The 25600-nt window shown below is 34.9% G+C and overlaps 1 protein-coding gene across 2 annotated transcripts in view; it reads left to right on the top strand.

Moving 5' to 3' along the window:
- RASSF9 (Ras association domain family member 9) overlaps positions 1-14084 on the top strand; it is a 30392-nt gene extending 16308 nt beyond the window's left edge. The window contains exon 2 of one of the 2 annotated variants that reach the window (XM_069858416.1): positions 8028-14084. In XM_069858416.1, the coding sequence (XP_069714517.1) occupies positions 8044-9303 (1260 nt within the window). In that variant the 5' untranslated portion in view covers positions 8028-8043 and the 3' untranslated portion in view covers positions 9304-14084. The remainder of the gene's footprint in view (positions 1-8027) is intronic. The other variant, XM_069858409.1, reaches the window with a different exon arrangement.
- Positions 14085-25600: the final 11516 nt, after the last annotated feature.

Below are 25600 nucleotides of genomic sequence, written 5' to 3'. Positions count from 1 at the left end.
ATATGAACAGAAATTATTACCATAGGTCATTGCTGAATTATAATGTATGCAATTTTGTACAGTCATTGACTGAGGTGATGGCATTCTTCTGCAGAAAGGATTAAGAAACTAGTTACAGTTTTAAATGCACAAATGATAATTGATATAGGACATAATTTTCAACAGCTGTTGCTAATTAAAATGTCTCAGAAAGGCTTTCTGATAGTATGGGAATCTTGCTTAGTTAAAAATTTATGCATTTAAACATGAATTACAAAATGAACATAAACATCTACTAGGAGAAATATGTTGTACATAGATAGTTAAAATAGCTTTTATTTAAGGTGTTTTCTTGTTTAAAATATCTGAAATATTTCGATTAGAACATTCAAACTACTATATATATCTGTATGTTTGAAAGATGTCACATAAATATCTAGATGCTTAATTTTCTTTTTAATAAGTGTTTATGTACGTTTCCGTAAAGGAGGAAGCTTTATCATAGAGAAACATTAAATGGATACAGAAACAGATGGTAGGGAGAAGTTGGGTTTTTTTGAAAGAATCATTTGTTTTTACAAGTTCTATGGTGTTCTTTCCAAGTCATCTTGCACTATTGGGACTGTTCTGGTTATCTGTATCGAGAGTTTTTATTCTCATTATAGTTGAAGTACCAGTTCTGCCTTGCCATGACACTTCTTAGCTAGATATTGCTCTGCCTTTTATATGATGCAGAAGGGAAGGACCAAGATTCTGGCACATTATATATAGCTTTTTTTATTTCCTACATGATACGAACTGTGCCTCCATTAAAGTTGGGGTTTAGGCATAGGTGAAGGGGAACGTGAATGCAGTTAGTTAATAGACTGTCTTGAACCCTAAGGCTTTGGAGTAATTCCAGCTTCACTGGGTGGTGAGAAAGATGATACTTCCTTATTGCTGCCCTTAGGAAACTCAGAAGCATGTAATCTACCTAGACAGGAGGAATACTGAGTATACGATTTGGCCTTTATTGCTTTCTGAATAACTTTACAGAAGGTGACAGAAAGTTGAGAAAGAGGTGGATTAAATGTGGATAGTCTGAATAAATTTACTGTGAACTTTTAATTCGATCCATTTGTGCCTGAAAGGTTGAAATACTGCTGACCTCAGTTTTCTTATAGGCTATGTACTTTCTATAGCTTTAATGTTTAAACTTATTGTCAAAAATCCATTTGGATCAAATTAAGTTAAAGTTTCTTTCAAACAAAGGTTGCAACAGGTGGCACCAATAGCTTTACATTGTTGCAAATTTCACAGATGAAAATCTCACACTTAAACAAGGCATGTGTTCTCTGCATCCTTGCACATGAAGGAAACATTTATGGGTGCAGAACAAAAAGAAGACCACAGCACAAATGAATATTTGCCAGAAGATAAGTAAGCAGATTTATGTACCCCAGCAGCATTGCTTAATGACAATTCCTCTGAAAACACCAGATTATTAAATGTTTTTGTGGCAAATAACTTGTGATTTTCCAGGATGTTTTATGCCATTGTGTCGCATCATTTTCAAAACTGCACAAGTGACTCTGCATCTGACCGTACTTGGCTGGGAGACTGTTTCCCTCTGTCAACTTGGTGGGTTGCAGATGAGTCACAGAAGGTCTTGGCGAGGAGCTGGGAGTGTGAAGCCTGAGATTGGAATAGCCTGCTGAGTGGTACAGGGAACACAGACCCTTCTGGGTCTGCCTGAAAGTTTCATGTTTCTTAGTGGACTCCAGCAAAGCACTGAGATGGCAGACACCGAAGCTTGAGTTGAGGACTTCACTGCAAAGAGGCAGAAGGCTGCAGGAGAATTGTCTCTTAAAGCCTTTTTTTTTTTTCTGTTCTGTTGTGTCACATAGTCACTTTTGGTTTGTCCACTGAAGAACTGAATTGTTCTGGGTGGGATCTTGACATAATGCAGGGATTTGTTTCTTTGAAGCTTAGCACTTTGGTCTTACTCTGGGGATGTCATGACAACAGCATACCTACCTGAAATTTCAGATCTGCTGAGAGCCCCATCACAGCAGCCACTCACTCACAAACCACAATTATCATCTACTTTGCTGCAGATTAGACTGTATATTCCAATACACCGTTGAGAGGGTTTACACTGTCAGTAGAAGGCTGTTTATAAAATACTTTTCTGTTGCTTTTTTCTGTGTTGAAAGTGAAAGTTGCATTGTGTGGTTTTGGGGATCTTATGTATGCTGAAATGTATTTATGCAAGCAAAGCATCAAAAACAAAAAAATAAATGAAGATAAGTAAAGATTACTAAAGTACAAGATTTAATTCATTTTCTACACTAAAATTGGTAAATTAATTATATCATCTACCAGCATAATACTAGAAGCAGTCATTCTGACGTAAAGAATGATTAATTACAGATTATGTGCCACTTATGGATATAATCATGAAAGAAAAAAAGGTGACATTATTAGACTAAAAAGTACTAGAATATTTCAGCCTACAAACATTTGTACTCTCTGATACGACTTCATGATATCTGATTAACAATACTTTACTTCATACGTAAGTAAATTCTCTTCCACCTCTAATAGTTAAGATTATAAAACATTATTTCCTCAATACATTGGTGAAAAAATCACTGAGCTATTTCACACAAATTGCTTTCCAGCATAAAGTCTTCGATGTCAAATATAAGTTATTAAGTTATCTACATTCTCAAGAAAAGGATATATGTATTGCTTTGTGTGCCATTTGTTTTCACTTACAGATTTTTTGTTCTATATATGTGATTTCTTTGGCTGGGAAGGGACAATAACATTTTTGATCATGAACATAATCTCAAATTTCTAATCCCTTTTCTAACACAAACTTTTATGTTCATATTGACCTAAAATTGATCCAATTTGTTGTGCTCACTTAAAATTAGTAAAGCATTAAACAATAGTGCTAGCTAGGGGTTCACAGAAATGTCTAGGCTGTGAAATGTCTAGCCATTACCCATGTATTTTTGAGTCAATCTGTATTGTCCCCAAGGAACTAATCATCAAGAAATAGGGTAATGTTGAGAATGAATTTCCATTTTCTTTTTCTGTGAAAGCCTACAAAGAATTTATTACAATGAAGAGAGAGAAGAGCAAGAGCTTTATCTGTGTTTTTTTCTAAACAGAGACAAAATATCCTTCTAATACCAACAGTATTTCAGAAACATTGTATTGATCTGCCAAAGATATGATATGTGAATGCCATAGGCCCAACAGAATATTTGCTGAAATTAGTAAGGAAAAATGAGTATATTGTACACATTTATATGAAATTCTAAAAAATAGAGGGATCCCTTTATCTGATGGGCATGATTGTTTGTAAAACTAGAGGTTGCATATTTAGGAAGAATGTTAAAGTTTTCAGGAAGGTGAAGATTTATTCATTTGATATGTATGGGGTTGTGCTGGGCATTCCCTAAAGTTAGTGAGTATCAAAAGCTCTGTTTGCAGCATTTAACCTGTCTCTATTTTGACTTCGTGCTAGCTAAGTACATGTTTTTGTTTTGTCTGTACACTGCTGGAATGTATTTCCTTTCTTCCCCTAGGCCTGAATAATAAATTAATGAAGTGTGTATCTGACACACAACAATCAGCTTGTGCTGACAAAATCAGGACTTTGTGTGAGGTCTATAACATGATTAGAATGTTTTTTTAGGTCATCATGAGGAGAATCAAAAGGAATAAAACTAAGAAACAAACCAACCAACCAAACAAAAGAGATTGAAAATGTTCTTTTGAACATTCTTAAGTTAAATTTTCATCTGTTCCCGAGCAACAAGTTCCTACTGAGATTGTTTTTCAAGAAAGTAAAACATTTAAACTAGGCTAACATATAACTAGATATTAGAGACTCATTAATCAATAAGTTATTAAAAATGACAGTTCTTCTACTTTCTTTACAAATCTACAAGATGTCAAGGCCAAGGAATCAGTACATTTAAGAAATTTCCCTCTTCATTAGAACAACCATGTGGAAGATCTTGTTACTGAATGTCATTAGTTTTAATATTACATCTCAAGAAAAAAAAAAAATCACTGTCAATGACCTTATTCAAGATGAGGGAATACAAATTGGATTACATCTTCCTTAGTATTGAAATCACTTTCTGGATTTCATTTAAATGATGGTAATAAATTGAACAGCAAACAGACTAGTCAGCACCTAAACTAAGCTATGAAGTTGTAGTAGGTAGAGTGCACTTTTAGTTATGTTTATTAAATCTGCTGCTGTCTGAACCATTCTGTTTTATTTCTCTTAGACAGAGAACATGATTGGATTACTCTCACCTGTATTTAGCTGCCTGAAAATTAGCTATTTAGTTGAAGGTGGTCACAAAGATTTCTTGTAGGTAATGAAAGAGAAAAATAGCTTCATTTGAGGACTCATCCCAATGATTATAGACAACTTAGGCTGTGGTGACTTTCTCTTTGGAGGTCCAATCTCCTCCCTTAATAAGGAGAAACTTTCATGGTGAATTTATACTGAAGTCTTAACTTCCAGATGCCTAAGTCAGATGAATTCCAGTTCAAATAAGTAGAAACTTCTCTCCACTTTCCATGAGGAAAGCACACCTTAATGAAAGATGGTTTCTAGTATTAGAATTTTCTTGTACCCTGAAAGAAAGTCTTTAATAATTGTTATGTTGTGCTTGACGTGCTTAAGCTTAATATTTTGTTTGGGACTACTTGAATAAATACATTTAATTAAATCAGTCAAATAATAAATTTTACTTAAAAGGTCCATGGAAGGCCACATCAGTTTGCCATTTTATAATGAAGGATAATAAAAAACACCTTTTATAGATTTTTAAATGGTATTAGAATTCTTTGACGTTGTAAGATTATAAGTGACTTGCTAATTCATTTTGATTAAAAAGTCAGATAAAAAAATTAGAGAGTTTATAAGTAGAAACGAAGTAGAAAAATGAAAAAAAATTTGTGACAAAGCCATTGAAAAAATAATAGAACTTACATTTTTTAGTCCTATTTGATCCAAGAGTTACAGGGATGTTCAGAATTTCTTTGTTTTTCTTCTTTTCTTGAAAAGGAGACAACGTAATTAGAAGGTGTATGTCACATATGCTATGCATACATATATGTGAATATATATTTTCATGTATAAGCTTCTTGAGTTTTTTGTGTACCTGCATGTGCATACATTATGCATTCCTGCTGTGCTACTACTAGTTTCAGACTTCAATAAGTTAAATATGCTATAGAGAGGGTAAGGAAAAATCTTTCCCCTCCGAAATGGGTAAACAGGTGCATAGTAACTGGAAAAGTAATAAGGAACGATAAACAGCTAGAAAATTATTAAAACCAGTAATTTAAAAATGCTACTTTATATCCATGTTGTTTGCAGTGATCTTGTAGAAGTTGTTTTACCATAAACAATCTATTTCTATCAGAAGCTTGCTTAACTCCTGCTGAGACCAGTGGGAAGACCATATAAAAAAAGGGTATGGCAGAAGTATTTTATTAGTACACTAATTCTATGTATGGGGTTTTCAAATCCATCTGACTGTTTACTTATATCACAGAGAGAAACCATTGTCATAGGAAAGCTTTAAAGAGGCCAGGAGTAAAAGAGAAGTAAGCTTCTGCTTAACTCTGTTATACGCTAAAAATACTGACTAGAAAAAAAAACAAGAATGTGAAAAAAAACCAGGAAGAGTTTCAATGTGAAAAAAAATTGCATAAGACTCCCAGAAGAATGCTAAAAGACTGAGATAGCGTGTATTTCTTTAAATGTATTTATTAATTACAGAAGAAATCCCAAGGAAGACATGTTCTGAATTTACTGCCTCAAGGTCCCAATCTAGTATTTCTTATGCCTATTTAATTTTTATTTTTCACTAAGAACTTTTATAAGTGGAAATTCATTGACTGGCAATATACTTTTATTTCTAGCTCAATTATTTATGCATCAGTAGCAGACATTAAGATACTGTACTTTTGATAATAAATTATTTTGCATAATTTTGTGCTTAACATTTAATGTAACTAGTTTGCTTTTTTTCTTTTTATGTCTGTAGTGTAAAACAAATACTGCATTATTTAATAGTCACAGCTGGCTTATGTTGCAATTGTCTGTTTATGTAAGTTTCATTTAACTATCAGTCTCGCAACAGATAAAAATATTTCTACAGCATCCTGTGCAATAATGCCAGTTAATATGATTGTCTGTCATTCCCCCTTCCTCCATTTAAACCTGAATAGTTCTGTTACTTCGTGCCATTTTGCCATTTTCAGTGTCTGTGTCATATGCTTTCTTATTTTGAGAAAAAATCTATGAAAACAGGATTAACACCAGTTTTAAAAAATAATGACTGCAAAATGCTGGTGTGTAAGAGGGAGCTATTAAAGTGAGAAAATGATGTCATTAGTCAGAGTAATCTACCAAAACACAAATTTTACAGAGGAACATTCCAAGACCTGGAGCAATGTAGTTGGACAGAGCTCTACTGTGCGTTGACACTAACAAACTCGTTCCTCTAAGTTCTATTAGTATTCATTTGCAGTCTCCCATGTTTTGAGGATTATTGCCTCCTAGTCAGAGTGGCACCTAGAGCTGAGTCAATCATAGTGCAATTTATTGGATTGCAGTTTGTGTCTCGTTTTGTGCAGTAATTAAAAAAAAAGAAACAAGTTGGATTGCTTTAATAATCATAGGGTATAAGCCTAATTAAGTCAAATAAAACTCTATGCCTACAACACCTCAAAAAATTAGGAAAGTACTGCAAATAAGTAGTCCCAGGTATCACAAATGTGGTGTTGAGTCCTTAGAATATTGTCCAAATTGTCATTTTTGTTTTCAAGCTTTCCCTGTCACACTGGGTTAAATCTCATTCATTCAAATAAACTGGAAGTGATTCCAGAAAATCCCAAGAAATGCATTTTTCCTCAGGGAATTTATTGTTTTATCTTTTTAGGCAAGGGGTCACATCACCAGGTCTGGGCAAGCAGCAAATTATGCCTGGGGAGGCTAGAGGACAGGAATATCCTGGACAGGTTCCATGAGGCCACTCTGCTAAATAGGCAGTCCAAGGCTACTCAGAGGGGGAAAAACTTAAGAGTTAATTGTAAAGTGAGCTCCTGTATTTAATCAGCTGAATCGATCTCTAGGCTCCAATGATTGTATTAGTTAGACTGTTGTAGTAGCCGTAATGGTATCTTAGACACCTGAAGTTAGTTATCTTCATCAGATAAGGAGGTACCAGCTGCTAATGTCAAGTTAATACCACACTCAATGGAATTCATAAGTAAATTTTTAAAAAATCTAAAGTTTTCACATTTTGGGGCATTTCTGTATCACTACAAAGGTTATAAAATACAGATGTGTGTATGTTTTCTGTTGCAGTTGGTATTTTCTTACAACTTAATGGAATTCAGGCTACTTGGTGCTTCAAAAAAAGCAGTAAATTTCTTGAACCTTGTTAGTGAAATATTACAGTGGAAAACAATATTGTGTATGCTTGCGTGGGTGCAGGTGTGTCAAAAGAGCTAGAAATTTATCCTTTCATCGAGTTCTTTTAACTTAGATGATGTTCAGCCATCTTTTCTCATTTTCAGTGCTTATTTGGGTCACGATTCTTCCCTTCAGAAGCCTCAATGATATTAAGAGCTTACAAATGTTTGCGCAATGTTTGTGTGATGAGAACAGGTATGCAGATCTGAAAGTCATGTTGTCCAAGGAGAGTCTGGAAATGTAACGTGGATTGCCAAACTTGTCACTTATTGTCAATATACACTTAATATGTCTACAAAACCTAAATTTGATAAAGGACATTTTGTGTGAGGTTCACATTCAGTGGGACTAGTAGTAATAGCAGAGCAGTAGCTGAAATGAGCTTCATGTCTGTTATTTCTTCATGTAATTGACACAAGTATATTGTCCTGTACAATAATATGGGAGTTTTTCAATGTGACAGTCATATCAGAATTATATGAGTTATTTTTATAGTCTGTGTAATTGATATGTAATTTATATTTGGTCTGTTGTCATCTTCCAGGTCTCCCAATAAGGATATGGCTTCAAATGAAAGAGAGATTGTGGTTTGGGTTTGCCAGGAAGAGAAGATTGTGTGTGGCCTGACGAAGCACACAACCTGTGCAGAAGTGGTTCAAGCACTGCTTGAGGAACATCAGGCAACATCTGGAGAGAAAAAGGTCCTTTTTGGAAAACCTAGTGATTACTGCATTGTAGAAAAATGGAGAGGCTCAGAACGAGTCCTTCCTCCCTTGACAAAGATTTTGAGACTTTGGAAGGCTTGGGGGGAAGAGCAGTCTAATTTGCACTTTGTGTTGGTAAAGTCAGATGCTTTCCTCTCCTTTCCTTTGTGGAAGACAGCTGAAGCTAAAGTAGTACAAAATGTAGAAAAACAGTGGGACCTCAGTCCAGCAAATTACATGAAGATGTTGCCAATAGACAAGCAAAAGAAAATTGTCAGGAAGACTTTCCGGAAACTGGCCAAGCTTAAACAGGACAGTGTTCAGCAAGAGAGAGATAATATGGAAACATTGATTCATCTGATCATTTCTCAAGATCATACTATTCATCAACAAGTCCTTAGAATGAAGGAACTAGATATGGAAATTGAAAAATGTGAAGCAAAATTCCATCTAGATCGTGTAGCCAATGATGGAGAAAATTATGTGCAGGACTCCTATTTAATGATCAATCCAAGTGAGACTGAGCAGCAAGGTAGTAGGCCAGACGATCAAAAGGAGATTCATGAATATTTGAGTGGAAGTGAGGGAATTTTACAGGTTGAAGAGAGACTGAAACATCACAGACAATTAATAGAGAAGCTGTGTGCTGAAATTGAAAGAGAGGTACGTGGTATATGCACAGAAAAAAATGGAGATGATGTTCGCACCGAAGGAGCTGCTAATACTGAACTGGAAAACTCGAATTTGGAAAGCGTAAAACATGAGCTAGAAAAAAGTATGAAAGATGGTCTGAGAATCAATTCATACCTGAGCTGTATTCAGAAAGAGCTTACATTCAGGGACTCACTGCTTCAAAAGAAGGAAAAAGAATATGAACTTCTTACAGAAGAATTTAATTTACTACATGTTAAAGACAACATTGAACCTAGGCTTCCATCAAATGAAGAGCCATCCAAGTGCAGTGGTATCTCCAGCGACAGCATTGCAGTTCCTGACTTTGTTCATAGAGTGACTAACCTGGACATAAATGATACAGACTCTGACACTGGAATCAGTTCTACACACAGTCAGGACTCTGAAATAACTTCAGGGGACATGGTACTGTTATCAACATAGTTGAAAACAGTCACACATGGAAATTCATATTTTGGAGGATATTTATATGAATTAGTAAACCTTGTCGTCTTAAGAGTTCAGCCCTTCAAGATGTTAAAACTATGGCACCGCTCTAGCAAAGTAAGCAGTGTCTATTTATGTGCTTAATAGTATACTTGTGCTTCAATACATGAGCAGTCTCATGCAGCTGCTAGCAGGTACAAGGTTGCAAGATGTTGGCTTTGCTAAATCAGAATCAACTGTTTAGACCTTGTAACATTGATACTCGGTGAAACACGAGCATTCTTACTGACTTGGAACAGAAGTCTGGAGATTTGTTATCCCCTCATCTTTGGATCCACCTCTGTATCTCTCTAAGTTTTTGGGAATGTGAATTCAAGATTAGGCCAAACTAGACAAAGAGTTTGATTTTCTGCTCTTTTTATTCAGTTTCCCTGTCGTGAAGCTGCTGTAAAGGAATACATAATCAAGCATGTAATCTGTTAAAAAATAGGTTTTATGATATTTTAGGACAAAAGAAATGCAATTGCATTTATGCTGTGTATGTAAAATCAGGTTTGGGTTATCAGGATATTATTTTCAAAATCCTCTAAATCTCACATTTAAAATTACTATATACACATGGGTTTTTAATTTCCATTCTCTTTCAGCAACATTTAGCTGCTTCTAAGATCCTTAAAACCCCTACTTATCTGATGTTACCCTGTAGCTGCCCCAGTGATGCTTAAGTCCACATAGTTTCTGCCAGTAGGCATGTCAGAACTTCCTACATCCTGCTTGTGCAAGATGCTCAGAACCCAAGCTCACACCTAACCCTGAAGGCATTTTCAGCAAGGCTTTTCTTCTGCCTGTGTCACCAGTCAGCTCTAGTGTCTTAGGCCTCCTCAGATGATGACTACCAAATAAAGCATAATAGAAAGGACAGGCGGGAACCAGGCATTTTTGGCTCTGCTTAGACACTGTTTCCCAACAGCCAGATAGTCACCATTTTCACATAGCAGGTTGTCAAATCTTGACTCATTCTGTTTTGGAGCAGGGGTATGGACCTGTAAATCCTGTTTCCTCAGTGAGGACTTTGGGATACAGCTAAAGCTGATACACTCAATATTGCTAATTAAGTATTGCCCACCCTTCCTCAAAAAAGGAAGGAATGCAAAACGTGAGAATTTTACAACTATGTGGTTAAGTCAAATGGTTTCACTTAAGGTGCAGTAGTTGGTCTCAAATCCTTCTCCAGAACATTGCTGTGAATCCAAGGTGAAGGTGTCCAGTTGAGGTGTTCTCAGTCAGCAAACAAAATTTCTAACTCTGAGATAAAGATTATGTTAACAGAGAGTACATGAGTAGTTTCTGGATTGCCATGTTTGTATTTTGCAAGTCAATCTGTTTAACACTTTTGATTAAATGAATTGAATGGAGAAATAGTTACAATCTTCCTAAACAAAGTTTAATTCCATAAAAATTTAAACAGATTCTGGCATTAAAAACCTACACAGTAATAGAAGGTGTAAATGTAAAATACTTTCAGATACACTGCTTTCCCTTTCTGTCTTTTTCTTCTCTTAAATGTCTGTCAAATATTTGTTCTCTAAAATGACCAAAGTGCTAGGACTGCTGATTAGCACATATGAGATACAGGAAAAAAAAAGCGCCTTTTCTAAAAAGGCATGTTTTGTGTTTCTTTGTTTGTTTGTTTTTTGGGTTTTTGTAAGTTTTGGGGTTTTTTTAATCCTAGGTATTATGAATAGTTTCTGTTCTAGGAAAGTGTGCTGATTGCCTTAATATATTTTGGGTTTTTGTCATAAAACGTATTTGAGTGCTTCAGAAATTATATGTTATATTTAGACCATTCAGCTCCTGATGGAAACACAAGTATGTATCAAATATATTATCTTATCTTTGTAATAACTTATTAATGCAGCTCAGCATCTTTTGAACCCTGATATCACTCTGACAAGTAGTAAACGCAGAGCTCTGAATGTTGGGAGTAGGCTAATGTAATCTATGACTTCTTGTGAATTTAGCTAACATTTACTTGTAATGAGTCATTTTTTATATAAATACTTAGGGTATAAAGAATTCACACAGAAAAATATGAACAGCTGTGCAGGCTAGTACAAGACTAGTGGGGGAATTAATTTCTACTCATGCCCTATCAGATTTATTTCACTCACGGGAACTTGTACTGCTTCTCAGAACCGATCTTTAACCAAAGTATGTGCTGATTGTACATCCTCTGCAACTTGTAGATCTTAAGAGTATTACTGTGTTTTAAGATGAAAATAGGAAAAATAGGTTAGGAGAGAGTATTTCTTAAAAAATAAAATAATATCAAAAAATCCAGTGTTTTGAAGTTTATATTTGAAGCTTATCTTCTGATATCTCAAACTTGTTTCTTTCAGAGTTTAGATGAGCACAGAAGATGATCAAAGACTGTGTGTACTCTTTGCTGTTTATCTGCATCTACACTTTTCATATACTTGTTCAGTATGGTTTTAGGATGCTAGAAGCATATTTTATGAACCGTTATGCTCCTTATCTAACCATTCTTTCTTTGCCTCAGCTATCTATGTTTTTGTTGTTTTATTTTTAAAATTCCCACAGTGAAATGCACGATCAAACACCTTGGCTTATTTCCTGATATTTTCTTAAGCCTGTTCCCATTCCTTCTTCACTTTTTGTTTTATTTTATAATTTTTTTTTCATGGAGTATATTATAATTACTGAAAAAGAAGATCAAAAAAGTCTTGCATAAGAGAAGAGAAAAACTACCCAGCGAGCGGAACTGTGAAATGAAAAGAAATCTGATCTTTTATACTCATCTGTGCAAAGGGGTTTTGATAGAAAGACAGTTTTTTCTTCAGTGTGAGAGGAATATTGTGGTAAGTAGGTGCCAGACTCAGCTTATACCATGGTTATTTCATGATGGGATAGTTTAGTCCTCAGTATGAATGTAGGCAGAGATCTTCAGTGACTGTTATCCAGAAAAGCAGTACTTAAACGAATGGACTTGCACAATACAAAGTTTTTTGGATCCTACATACATAAAGAGTTCCACATTTATATTCCATATATATATGATATATATATTCCATAATTTCTAGGGAACACTATGTATACACCAATCTCATGTCTCTGCCTGACTTTATTGTGTATTTTTACAAATTTGATGAAAGCACATGAGTCAATTTAACTACCTGCTTCAGTTCCTTGATGACTCTTTCAAATATAAAACATAATTATCATTTGGTTATACATAAATTTACAGGATTTCCCATCCATTCATGTTCTTAAAAATTACTGTGTAATTACAGAATTATTACCTTTTTTTTTGTTTCCTCCAAAACTGAGCCATCCCAAAATGCTTTTATCACTTCACAATTAAAGATTATATATTTGTCTTCAGATTATGCATTCAGGTATTGTTCTACTGGCTGTCTTGCACTTGTACATGCATACATATTTCTAACACAGAGTATTGGATTATGTGATACTGACAGAAATTCACAGAGATGAGAGCTTCAACTTGCACCTTTTGGCTGCGAAGAGTAATAGTCTTTACACTTTTTTACATGCCAAGAATAATTTGTTAGTTTCTGCGTATTTCCAACTGTGTTAAGGCATAAATAGATATAAGGAGTCATTATTACAAATTTTTTCCTTTCTATTTCCATTTTCCTAGTTATTTTCATTACTTGGCATGAAGATTTAGATCCATGCACGTAACTCAGAAAAGTACTGATTATCTAACTTTAAGCAAATAGTAATCTGAGTGATCTTGTGTGTGATGCATATTATATTTACTTTAATAATACGTGAGCATCCCTTGCTAACTTTCTAGTATTGTTATGACTGTTCATTCTGATAAAGAAAAAACAACAACTTACTATTTTCCATTTTCATCTCATGAAACACTGGGTTTGTAATACTATATCTTTGTAATGATAGACATTTTTATTAACAATGCAAGTGGAACAGAAATCTCTAATAGCAAAGGGCTTTTTTAAACTTATGTTAGACCATCTCTTCTTGTGTCTCCAGTTTAGTTAGCTTGAATACAAAGGACTGTTTTCTTCTAACAGTAGAATGGTCATAATGATTGAGAACACAATATTTTTTCCTAGAGCTGTGATGTTTATCCTTCTGGATATTTTACTACAGCATTTAAAAGACAACTAGGTTATTTGGCATTTTATAATTTCCGAAAATAAATTGCTGCTTGCTATCTTTCTCAAGGCTCCATCTGACAACATAAACACTTCAAAACAAATGTGACTACATTTTCAGTGTCCAAAATATAATACATTTTTCCGTATAGTAAAACCATAATTTAGTCCTGAAATGTGTTTAAATTAGTAGGGGGGTGGGGGCAATATTATATTGCCTTTGTGATATAGCATTTTGAAAAATGTATTAATGTCATCGCAAAGTTTGTTTGTTTCTTAATTGAACAAGCAATGTAGAGTATGTAATACTATGCCAAAATCTAATAGTCCTTTCTCAAATAAAACTGTCCATGACTGAAATTACTTTCTTCCAGACAGAAGATCACTGTGATATAAAATATAGCCATTAAGATTTTCTTTCTAATACTTAACAGATTCTAATATTTAGTTAATATGCTTTACATTAAATGTAGATTTTCAGATGGATGATTACAGACTTATTTTCTGGAATCTTTCAGAGGAGAGAGGAATTACTTTGTTAAGAACAATATAGGAATTGTCTTGCTAGTATGGTTAAGATAAAGGAAAAAGGACAAATTATACAAAAATTTCTCAGTCATCTAGAAGTTAAGTTAAATCCTAGAAAGTATTGAGGCTGGATAGATCATACCATATTAACTATCAAGAAAGTCATGCAGTTAATTGGTATGATATCATAGAATCATAGAATCACCAGGTTGGAAAAGACCCTACTGAATCATCGAGTCCAACCATATATATTTGTGTAATATATTTGTGTAATCTATTTGTGTTGTTCCACAACACAAAGTATTAAAGGAGTACACAAGATGCAAAAGTATCTGAGCACCTTTTACCAGTGCACCTGACTTTGTTACAGATTACAAGGGGAAATGAGGAATTATTTCCACAGAGATATAGCTTTTAATTCCTTTCTATGTGTATTTGGAGGTTTAGCAAGGCATTAAACAAGGACCTTTTGGTTTAGAGTGCTCTCACGATACATGACATAAAGTAGCATGGGTTCCTTTTATATTAGACTATATTGACAGAAAAACATACCGTGTTAGTGGTAGTCCTAATTATTTTTCACGTTTCTACAGACTGTGTGAGTGCAAAGCTTATTTGACCGTTTTTCCCATTTCTAATTTGATTCATCCCCATACTTTAAATAATCAGCAGACTTAAGTATTTGCAGGTCCATGCAACATCTATTATGTTCAGATTTGTACTTTTTTGAGTTATTCAATGATTAGATCAGATTTTATTTGCCATTTCTCCCAGCATCAAATATCGTGCTCTTTTATTTTATGATGATTGCTGTTTTGCTTCAGATAAACTGTATTTCAAGTTCTTATTGCTGCATGTAAACCAGTGATTAAGTAGTTGCTGCTTCATATTTTATTTTGCTTAAATTATTGATAAAATATATGTACATACTTTCTTGAGGAAGGAGGTTACTTCTTAGATCTCAGTTCACCAAGTGGATTAGCCACTTAATAGTTTGCATATAGTAAATTGCTGTTATTTTACACTTCTTTATGTATGAAAAATTTTAAGTAGATCAGAAGATGCTTTTATGTAATGTAAGAATGCCTTGATTAAAGTATTTCCTACATTATTTATAGTTGCACTGAACTCTGACAGCAGAATAGTTATATGAAAAAAATTCTGAACTGATATTTCTTTTCTGGTATTTTCATGTCAAAGTCACTCATAAACCCAGGACTGTATTGCGCAGTCACACATTTCTAGAATAATAGATTAGCAATACACAGATTAGCTAATGTTCACTAAACTGTTCTGGTATGCTTAAAGCTGAAAGCTTGGAATAGTTGTCATGAAATTGTTACTGATGATGACTTAAATTTTTGTTGTCTAAATGATTATTTTACGCTGAAAACAATTTTGTCCTGTGAATTTGAACCCTCCCTTTCTTTGAGAGGACTTTGCATTAACAAGCAGATCTTTAGTGGTCTTTCCTTTCTCATTTTTTTGTGAGAGAGGAATGACGTAAACAAGTTTTAACTCAAGTGTTTTGAAAGGAAAAAGTTGTAGTATTCTTTTCTGTACAGACTAGTCTCTTGCGTATTGTTGCTGCTCTCAGTGTTCTTTTTCAAGGTATATTTTGTATATTTGGTTTTGTTGTCTAAAATTACAGGCTGAGAGTGTTTGTAGTTAAGTCAATATTTGAGCTGTGCAATGTAGGCATTTAGAAAAAAGCCAGGTCCTGTGTTTGCTTAACTGTTTCATTACTATAAAATTCCACAAGATTCAAGAAAGAGAAATTGTTTATATATGACTGTGGAGTGGATCAGAGCCATTTCGCAGCATCTGCTGTAAGAAGAGTGTTCTACAACTACATCTTGATGAAGATGGCAAGAGAATGCATTATGAAATGCAATTTTCCAATAAGCCTGTTTCTTGGATTTTGTGATTACATGTGAATGTGCTTTCATTTGGAGAAGGGAATAAACTTCCTGTTCTAGCTTTGCAGAGGACTGTCTGAAAAATGACCCACATACAATTTTTGATCAAACACAAGAAGCTGGTTCAAAAGCAAGAATTTTTATGATCTTTAAGCTAAATTCATGGTAGGAGGTCTTCATAATGCCTCTTAATTCTTGGGATGGTAAAACCGTATTTTTAAATCACAGACATGCCTCAAAAAATTGACACCTGAATTTACTAAATCACAATGGAATGTCAGATTAGTATGTAAGAAAAGCATCCATCAAAACGGCATCGTAACATGTGGCATCTGAGAATTTTTTTCTATTCCATCATCAGACTATCACTTAAGTTGTATTCAAAACCTGGAAGATTTTCCTTAGAAATATGTCACTTTCCTCCTTATAGTCAATAAGTGATATAGCAGTTCAAATTTATGGTGTAAGTAAATTCAGTGGAATAAAACAAGAAAAGAAGTATCTGTTTTCTGAAAGGAGATTAATATCCTTATATTTCTGCATAAAAGCACAATAATTTGTTGTGATTCACAGTTAATTTTACACTGTTTTGTAGCATTCTCTACATTACTTTCTTTTTTAAACAAAGTGTGTTGTTTTTTATACACTGCTGGATTAACTAATCTTTTATGTTGCTAAGCAATAATCTTACAGCTTGTTTGTATCTATCCTTCATTATTTAACATTTGCTTTTCCTTCTTTTTAGACTATAACACTTCAAATAGCATTTGGACTCATAATCAGTGCACACAGATTTAGATGCTTTGGTTCGTTAATGCAGCTACTACACTATTGAGATAGAATTCTTATCAATACTTTTTAAGATGTATTTATAAGGCAAATACATGATTTTGCTAGTTGCAGTATGGATTGACACTGAGACTGGAAAGTCACCAACACATAAAAAGCACACAGAAATTCTGTCTATATGGTTTTATTGTGGGAGAGGTTGGAGGGTTTTTTTTGTTTGGTTAGTTTTGTTTTGGTTTTTTTTTTAAAGGCAAAAGAGTGTGGAAATAAACTGGGAATAGACTTCTTTCTCTGTTACAGTACTAGTTATTTCTGGCATTCACTGTGCTGAGAGTCTCATACTCCATGATCCCATGTGCCTGACCTGATGCAGGCAGGCAGCCTTACATATGATCAATTGCATCTGGCAGTTGAGATCCCAATGTGATTTTTTCAGAAACCGGTGAGTTTATGCTTGGCAGATGCCTGGCTCACACGCAGATAATTCTGGGTCTCACAACCAAATTGTGCTACAATAGTTCTTCTAACACAAAATACATGAGTGAAAAACACCATCATCATACAATCTACATTCTCCTACATCCCATGACACACTAGATAATTCCTGCCTTTTCTTTTCTGTGGCCTGGGACAGCTTTTGAGAAGTCTGAGAGAGGAATTAATTTAAGAGTGGTTTAGCACGAAGTAGCATAAAAGTAAGGGTTGAATTGCAGCCAACCATAAAGTAAACCCTTAAAACATACTTATAAAAGGCCAGCAGAGCAAGGAGATATGCACAGATATAAAATAGAATATTTTGCCCTTTGTCATGGCCATACCAACCGATATAATACGACAAAATTAAAACTGGAAACAAATGTTCTGCAGTGATAGTAATCATCCACTGCCAAGGAAAAAGGAAATTCATTATCTCCAGAATTCCTTAAATTGAAACAGGATGTTTTTATGCTCTAGTAAACCACAAGTTATTGGGTCTGACAGTCTTCACTTACATTTTAGGGGAAGATGATATGTCCCACTGCAAGAATTATTGGCGAAATTTCATGGCCTGTGTTAGGCGAAGATCAAACCAGATGATCCTTATGTCTTAAAATCTGTCCTTAAAAGTTAAAACTGCTCAGAAAAAAAACCTTGTCAGAAAATAATAATGGGAAAGAGGACAGCTCAGATACTAATATTAAATATTTTCCTTATAATAAAGAACCACTGTTTCCAGAATGGGCAATTCTGCTTGTTCTGGAATATTCATGTCCCCAGACTTGCTTGTAGTCACTTCCACAAGTGCATATCTCTCATGTCAGCCCATGCAGAGATTTACATGCCTGTGCAATGACTGTTGGAGCAGACAAAGAAACAGTGTCTTTATGCATGTGAGAAACTGGACTCAGAATGACTGAGTTACTCAACATTGTGAAGTTTCTGTCAGAGCCAGGGAATAAATAGTTAGGTGTGGATCTGTCATGCTATTACTGCTAAGACATTCCATCCTATCTAGCTTCAGCCATCCTGTCTCACATCATAGAGTACTTTACTGGAAGAAGAGAAGCAGAAAGGTCCTAAGGAACTAGACTAACAAAGCCCTCACACACAGTAAATCTTTCCTACTTCCTTCTACTGAAACTGTAACACTACTACAGGGCCCAAAGAGTGGGAGTACTCTGTGCTCAGCACCTGACAACAGGTGGAAAGAAGACATGGAGAATGGAAGAATGCAAATGGAAAATAATAGACCATATAAAATAAAAGAAGGGAAACTATTTCTGACACTCTTCCTCAACAGTGCAAAAGACAAAGAAGGAAATAACATAGCCCAAAGGTATTAACTCTGTCTTCTGGTTTAGCTTTTAGCTACACGCCACATCCTAAAAATTACAAATTTCCAGACTACTTCACATTTATCTCTTAATTTTCCATTCACTATTTCACTCTGGGCTTAAAAAAGTTCTGCTGCATGTGAGTATATGAAGTAAAATTCTAAAAAAGAGTCTTGGTCTTATTTTATAGGGTTAAAACCTTAGCGGGTGTAAGCTATTTAAATTTTCTGTCATGGAATCTCATTCATGTTGCTTTAACCTATTTCTAAACTATAGCTGCAAAGATCTCTTCTGCACTTTTTTCTTTATATATTTACTGTAAATCATCAAGCCAAACAAAAATGCTGTAATTATATTAGGCTTGCACTGTCAGTTACGTAGCTTAGCAAATTCTCAGAAGTTGTTTGTAAGATTGAGGAATAAGAGGTACATTACATGTACTTGGAACAAATGTCAAAAACATGAGAACACCGTGTCATAGGGGTTGGTATTGACATATATCCTTTTGAATTACAAACTATTGATCTGCTCTCTTGAGATTACACATTAAAAAGAAACCTTGTGCCAGCCAGGGAAAAAGTTTTTCATCTTTCTCAGAAAGTTTCCAGAGGTTTATAAACAATGAACCCTCCAGATGACCCCATCCCAGAAAACTGTAGGAAAAATATTCTTCCATCTCTTCTCCCTTTCCTCCCAACTATGTCTACATCACAAGCTGGTCATGTCTGGAAAGGCATTGAAGGTATATTTTAGAATAGCATCTGAAAACTGATCCCTGATAGCACAAGAGGCAGATCAGAACATGTAACAGATGAAATAAGATACTTGACCTAACGTCTCAATATGGTTGAAAACTTGAAAAATAAAGGATGAGAAATCTGGGTTGTATCATAACCTCTCTTCACAAAAGCTTGAAATTTGAATGCCCCCCAAATAATGTTTTAAGATATCCAATGGGACTACGAGTAATGCAAGTGAGCCAATGAAATGAACAGATTGAGAAGGATATATCTCTCTTTCAATATTTTTAACAAAAATATTCTGTTTTATGTGGTATTCCTCGCTCATGGCCTGCAAAGCATTTTGTGAAAGTTATTTTACCCGTCGTCATTTAACTGCAATTCATTTATTATCATATGTGATCTCACTTTCTTGATCTTCTTTATTGATAATTGTAATATCTGCATTGAAATGAAATCAAAAAGCCTTTCGTTATAGAGGTGAACTGGAGCAAAACGCTCCAAAAGTTTTTCCATCAAAGTGTCACATCCTTGAGCTCAGCTGAAGTTCACTAGGACAGTAGTTTTTTGTAAATACTTCCTGATGTACAACTTGTATTTATACCTTTGCACTGAACCACAATTCATCACGCATTGCTAAAGGTCCAACACATGAAGTATTCCATACAATGGCAGTTCATCATGGGAAATTTTCAGTATAATTGCATTTACCTGGATTGACAAAAGTGAGATGGAGAATCTCATTTGAGGTGTGAGATTACTCTAAGTAGAAATACTCCTGTGCATTCCTCAGCTTTAGTTTTAGTAAAGACATCAGCTAATAACATTCATGTGGTCCTGTATGAGACATCATTGCAGCGTTCCATCTGTTTTGCTGTGAATTGGATAATTTACTATGTAACAAAGTTGATAGACTATTGGAGAAGACGTGCTTTTTTTTTTTTATAGCAGCCTCTGGAAAGGAATTTTTCAAATAGCCTTTTATCAAATAAAGGTATTTGAAAACAGCCAGCTTCCCTGTGGAACTGTGTGCATCTCCAAATATACATGCCCATGCTGAGCAGAAAATTACATGTGAAAGGATAAGAACATCTTCAATTTAAGCTAAATTTATTCTTTAAAGGAGTTGGTATTTCACATGGAGTTGCATGACTTTCCTCCCTAGTAAATCAAACACACCGTTCCTCACCTAGCTTGGCAAATCATACAATATTCTTGGGAACAGAAAAGTAAGGACCAAAAGAAGGGCTGGGATTTTTGCTTTGATAATCTCTCAAAGCCTAGATGTACTCGGAATCTGTACCATGAGGCCTGCAAGGGCCAAGACACATTGAAAAAAAGGAAGAATTTCTCAAGGGTTATCCAGGTGGAGATAGTGACCTGACTTCACATAGCTGACAGCGAACTTGGAATACTTAGTTCTGAAATAGGCATGGTGGAGTCCTCAGCAAATATTAGGCTACACCTTAAAGAATTTTCAAGGCTGACACAGAAAGTACAGTCATGATGAATGCTATGTAAGACAGCATATTCTGTGTTATTCTGTGTGAAGTAATCATACGTTTGCATAGAGTGCAACACAGTGCTTCCCAAGTGCAGGATGAGAGTAGTCCAGAACAAGGAATTTACGAAATTGTGTCATTTGTAGACCTATGCTGTAGACCTTTTGTTACATATTGAAAATTCTGTTGATTTTTTCTTTTTTTTTCTTTTTTTTCCCCTCCTTTTCTTTTCTTAATAATGAGTTCTTTGCATTTGCATAAACTATTGGTTATTTTAATAAATGTCAGAAAATTTGCATGTGACTTAGAAGTGTAAAATTTTGCAGGAACATTGACAGTGAAGTCATTTGTAGCAAACTATTGCTGTCAGGCAAAAGAATTAAGGAGCATAAGGTATTTTATAAATACATCAAAGGGAGGAAGTGCTAGAGAGAAAACTGATCCCAGAATAACTATTCAAAACCAGTTATGGCAATGTAGATTTCTAAGAAAAACATTTCACAAAGGAGAGAAGTCAAGATGGTAGGATACTGAAAAATACTCTTAAAGTCTGCCTAACCTAGATGTATTCATCTTAACTCATAGAAGGAAACTGTTTAATAACAAAGTACTTTGCAAAGGTTTATGGTACAAAATCTGGTTCAGTTATAATCCAGACATCCAGCAGAGCAGGATTCCATTAGACTGTGGTTGAGAGTGATTTTGAATGGCGAAAAAGAAATGGGAAGAATAAGAGATGAGGGAAGGTGCGTCAATATTGAAATTCCCTCAATATCCTCCTGCTGGCACTATGGTGTGGGAGAGGAAGGGAGAATAAGTATGTTGAATATGGATTAATTTCTTTAAAAATGGATTAACTTAGCACAAAAGAGGTTGGAAAACTGTGAGTGCAGCTTCTGTGTGATGTGGCTGGCAGTGCCCCTGGTTCAGAGAAGACAAGTCACTTTTTTGGAAAGTTTCCTTCTGGAGCTTAGTCTGGGATTTCTTCATGCATGGAGTCTTGTACCTGCGCCACAGCTGATCACTGGCCTCAGGAAAGCTGTGCATTGAGTATTGACTAAGCATGGAGTAAAATAACTATCAGCTTTACAGTAGATTATTGCTTCCTCATGCCAAAGGTGCTATTGCACAAATTTTTCCAGTGTTTACCAACAGTCATTTTCCAAACACAATAGCAGGGTGCTTGCCAAGTGTACAGAAGTTATGCAACAACTTCTTTATTATATTTGTGGAACTGCTTCATTTTGTACTGCAAAGGACATGCTGTGTGTATGAGTTAGGAATGGCATGTAGGAATAGCACTGAATTTTCTGCCATATGATACATCACCTGGGGCATAGTTAGGAGTTTCCTGCTGTGGCAACAAATGACATAGGGTCTGCTATCACTACTAAATATAAAAGAATCTCATGGCTTTTGTTATAACCAGAAGATCACACCTTGAAATATTTTCAAAGTAAAAGCAAGACACAAAGCAACTAGTGTTAGAGTCATTGCCACATGTGACTGTGACTTTCCTCTATTAATCAGTGACTATAGGGGATATGTTTTGAAAACTTTTCTTCTCATATGCTACCTGAACAGAAAAGCCACAATGTTTAAGCGCCTGCTAAAATATCTGAGCTTTTTCATAGATACATGCTGGGGAAGCCATTTGATCCACAGGAGTGGGAGGATGGATTTATGAGCATGTTTTCACATTTGCAAAAGTTATCTGTAGGTCTACATTAGGGAGGAGGAACGAGGAAAAGAAATAAAAATCTGAATGCCTTAATTTTAATATAACATACAGTAGTGATTTCATTACATCTGAGAATTTCAGTAACAGCTTTTAGGAAAGCATAGCTACAATGCTTCTAATGTTTCCAAAGCTTTCTGTCCTAAGATCTTACATCTTACGAAATACGTTAGTATTACTATTTCCAAGGTAAATCATGTCAGAAGTAGAAAGCTGAGTTGACAGAGATCATTGAGACAGTCAGTCAGTGGTAGAGCTGGGACCTTTAGTGATATCACTGAATCCTAGAATATTTATCTGCCTATTGTTCTTAACCAGAACCCATTTAGGTGAATGAAAATATCAACAGAAATAGTTATTGCTGTGACCAAAGGCCTTTACCTCTGCCTTCTTTCTAAGACTGTTCTATTCTAATCCAGAGACCCAGTTAGTGGCAAACAGAACAACAATATCTTTTCTGTGATTTACAGAATCACCTAAACTGAAAAAAAAGTCTATAATGCAACTCAGGATGTCAAACATAAACGCTTCTCTTTTTCTTTGTAGTAAAAGTAACACATTTTTAGCAATAAATCTACATTAGATGATAATTTATAATATTTATATGTAAAGCAAAATAAATACAGTGTTGCCTTTTCACTCTGTCAATATGCAAGTATTTTGTATGGGAAAAAAAGTGTAACTTTAAAAGTGACATTTCCTTTTGTCTAATGGAAGTAGTTCTTCAGTCATTAACATCCAGTGTATTTAAATAGCTTCCTATTTTATTTTCTTATTTGTGTTATTTCTGCATTCTGACTACAGAGGCATGGCTTTTACTTTAATATATGCAATCCAAGAAAAGTAATTTAAAAACATATAGTTTAACTGAAATATTAATCACTCAAAAGTCAGGGTCATCCCTTTGACAAAATTAATTCACTTCCTTTGACTTCATGTATTGTAATATAAAGACATCAATCACGTTAACATATGATGTTTTTCAGTAGGACCCTCCTTTATGCAGTGTAAAAAAATTCTTGTCACATAATGGACCACTGTTTCAAATAGTCTTGCTTTGTTCCGCATGTGGCCTTCTGCTCTATGTGTTACATGCTATTCACACTTTAAGAAGCCTTATTAATTCCCTCCTGGACTTCATTGTGGGAAACATCAGTGGAATCAAAGACATGGAAAATTCACAAAGACTGACGAAGATTTTGTTATAAGACACTCACACAAGAAGGGAAGCTGAAGCAGAAAGAACTTAAGGTCAAACATTTCCATTAATATTGCATGTTTAACAAGAGTCCTTTAGCCCTTGACTCACAGCATTAACATACAGTCCTCAATGACAGGTACAAGTTTAAAGTCCCATCTTTCATTAATAAATTTGAATTTCTTTCAGTCTTCAGGATGCCCGTCAATTAGACACTGGTTTCTCAGTGGAAAATGCGGTCCAGCTGGAGGGAGAGAAGAGAAATGCAGCAGCAGCACGGCAACCACAGCATGTGAAGCATAGCACAAGGATGATGCTGTTTGTCAGGAAGAGAGTAGAACTATCAGTCTTCTTCCTATGGAATCTGTCTGTTTAGGAGACGAGGAATGCAACATCAGTAGTTGCCCTTGAAATGTCTGTTCCATCATTGTGTCAGAACCCCAGATTTGCTGCCAACTGGTTAGAGCATTTGCTTACGGTGAGCTCCCCAACATCTGTAAAGTAAAATTTTAAAAAAATAAAAAAAAAAGCAAAACCTCAAAGCAACTCCATCAAATCTATAGCTGTTTCAGGATTAAATATAAGGATGCACCTTTTTTTTTTTTTTAAAAAAAAGAAAGAAATAGAAACAGAATAGAAATAAAGAAATCACACTTACTTTGTCCACTGTGTCCCCAAAGACAGGTCATGGATTGCTGTCTGTCAATTGAAAAATAAATGACTCTGTTCCTGCTGATCCTTAGGTATTTTCTCTTTCCATTATCTTAGAGGCAATCCTCAGTCTTCATAACAGTTTGTGCTCAGAGTTTGTTGCTGTTGTTCCCTTTCTTTTTTTGTTCTGCTCTTCTCTACAGTCTCCAGGGAAGTTTTCTCCTTGACCATGACCTAAGGAGCAACCTCTTGCCTTCCTAAGAAATTGACCCAACCCTCTCACTTTAGGATAGGGAAGATAACAGGCAAGATGGAAGCAAATAAATCAGAGACACACTTTTCTTCACAGACATGTAAGAACTTCCAGGACTAACCTGTATTACAATCCAAAATTTTAACTCTCTATTCTTTCCTTGGGATTTTCTGTTTGATTCAGAAATGATCTTTTTTGTTTGTTTTATTGTTGGTCTCTCTTAATATATAATTCCTATTCCTCACTAGAAAAAGTTTAGTTAAAAGCAGTTCTGCAGTTCTACATTTTTCCCACTCATGGTTTCTTCTACCAGTCATATTGCTCTATGCATATTATTTTATTCCCAGCTCCTCAGACTTGTCCTTTTCTAACACATATTTCTTGATTTTCTCTCAGCTTTTCCTTGCAGTCCTTGATTACTTCTTTCACTGTCAGTCCAAGTTTCCTCTTCCAGACACTTCCAATCCCACTGACATTCCCTGGTTTCCCTGTCACAGTCTCTTGCCTAGTCAGTCCTAGCTCTTTAAAAGAGCTGAATTGTTTTGTTTGGAGTTTTCCAGAAGAATTCAGCCTGAGGCAGCTATGAAGCATATGGAATTTCAGCCTAAATTGTTAAAATCTGGCAAACTTTTATGCAACATGAAAGAAGATCTTTAATAATAAGTAGTGCTACTGGCCAAATCTGTATAAATCCTAATCTGGTTCCCTTTGAAGTCAATAGTAAAAGTCCCAATGGACCATTAATGTTAAAACTTTGTAATACAGTAAGCAGGTAAGTACTTGCTTAAAGTGCTTTTGTGGATTGGACAGCAATTAAACTGATAATGTACCTCTAGTTACTATGAACATAAATATATTATTTGCGTTTACTACTTTCACTTCCATTTATGAATATATCCAATGAAATCTGTGAAATTTTTCTTTGGAATTTCTCTTTGAATAATGTGGCCATCTGTGCTGGACTTCCATCCTTGTGGAAAATCAAGAAATTTGATATTT

This window comes from Phaenicophaeus curvirostris, chromosome 1, assembly GCF_032191515.1.
Source record: "Phaenicophaeus curvirostris isolate KB17595 chromosome 1, BPBGC_Pcur_1.0, whole genome shotgun sequence".
NCBI lineage: Eukaryota > Metazoa > Chordata > Aves > Cuculiformes > Cuculidae > Phaenicophaeus > Phaenicophaeus curvirostris.
The sequence above is the reverse complement of the archived record's forward strand: the minus strand, read 5'-3'. Positions and strand labels throughout refer to the sequence as shown.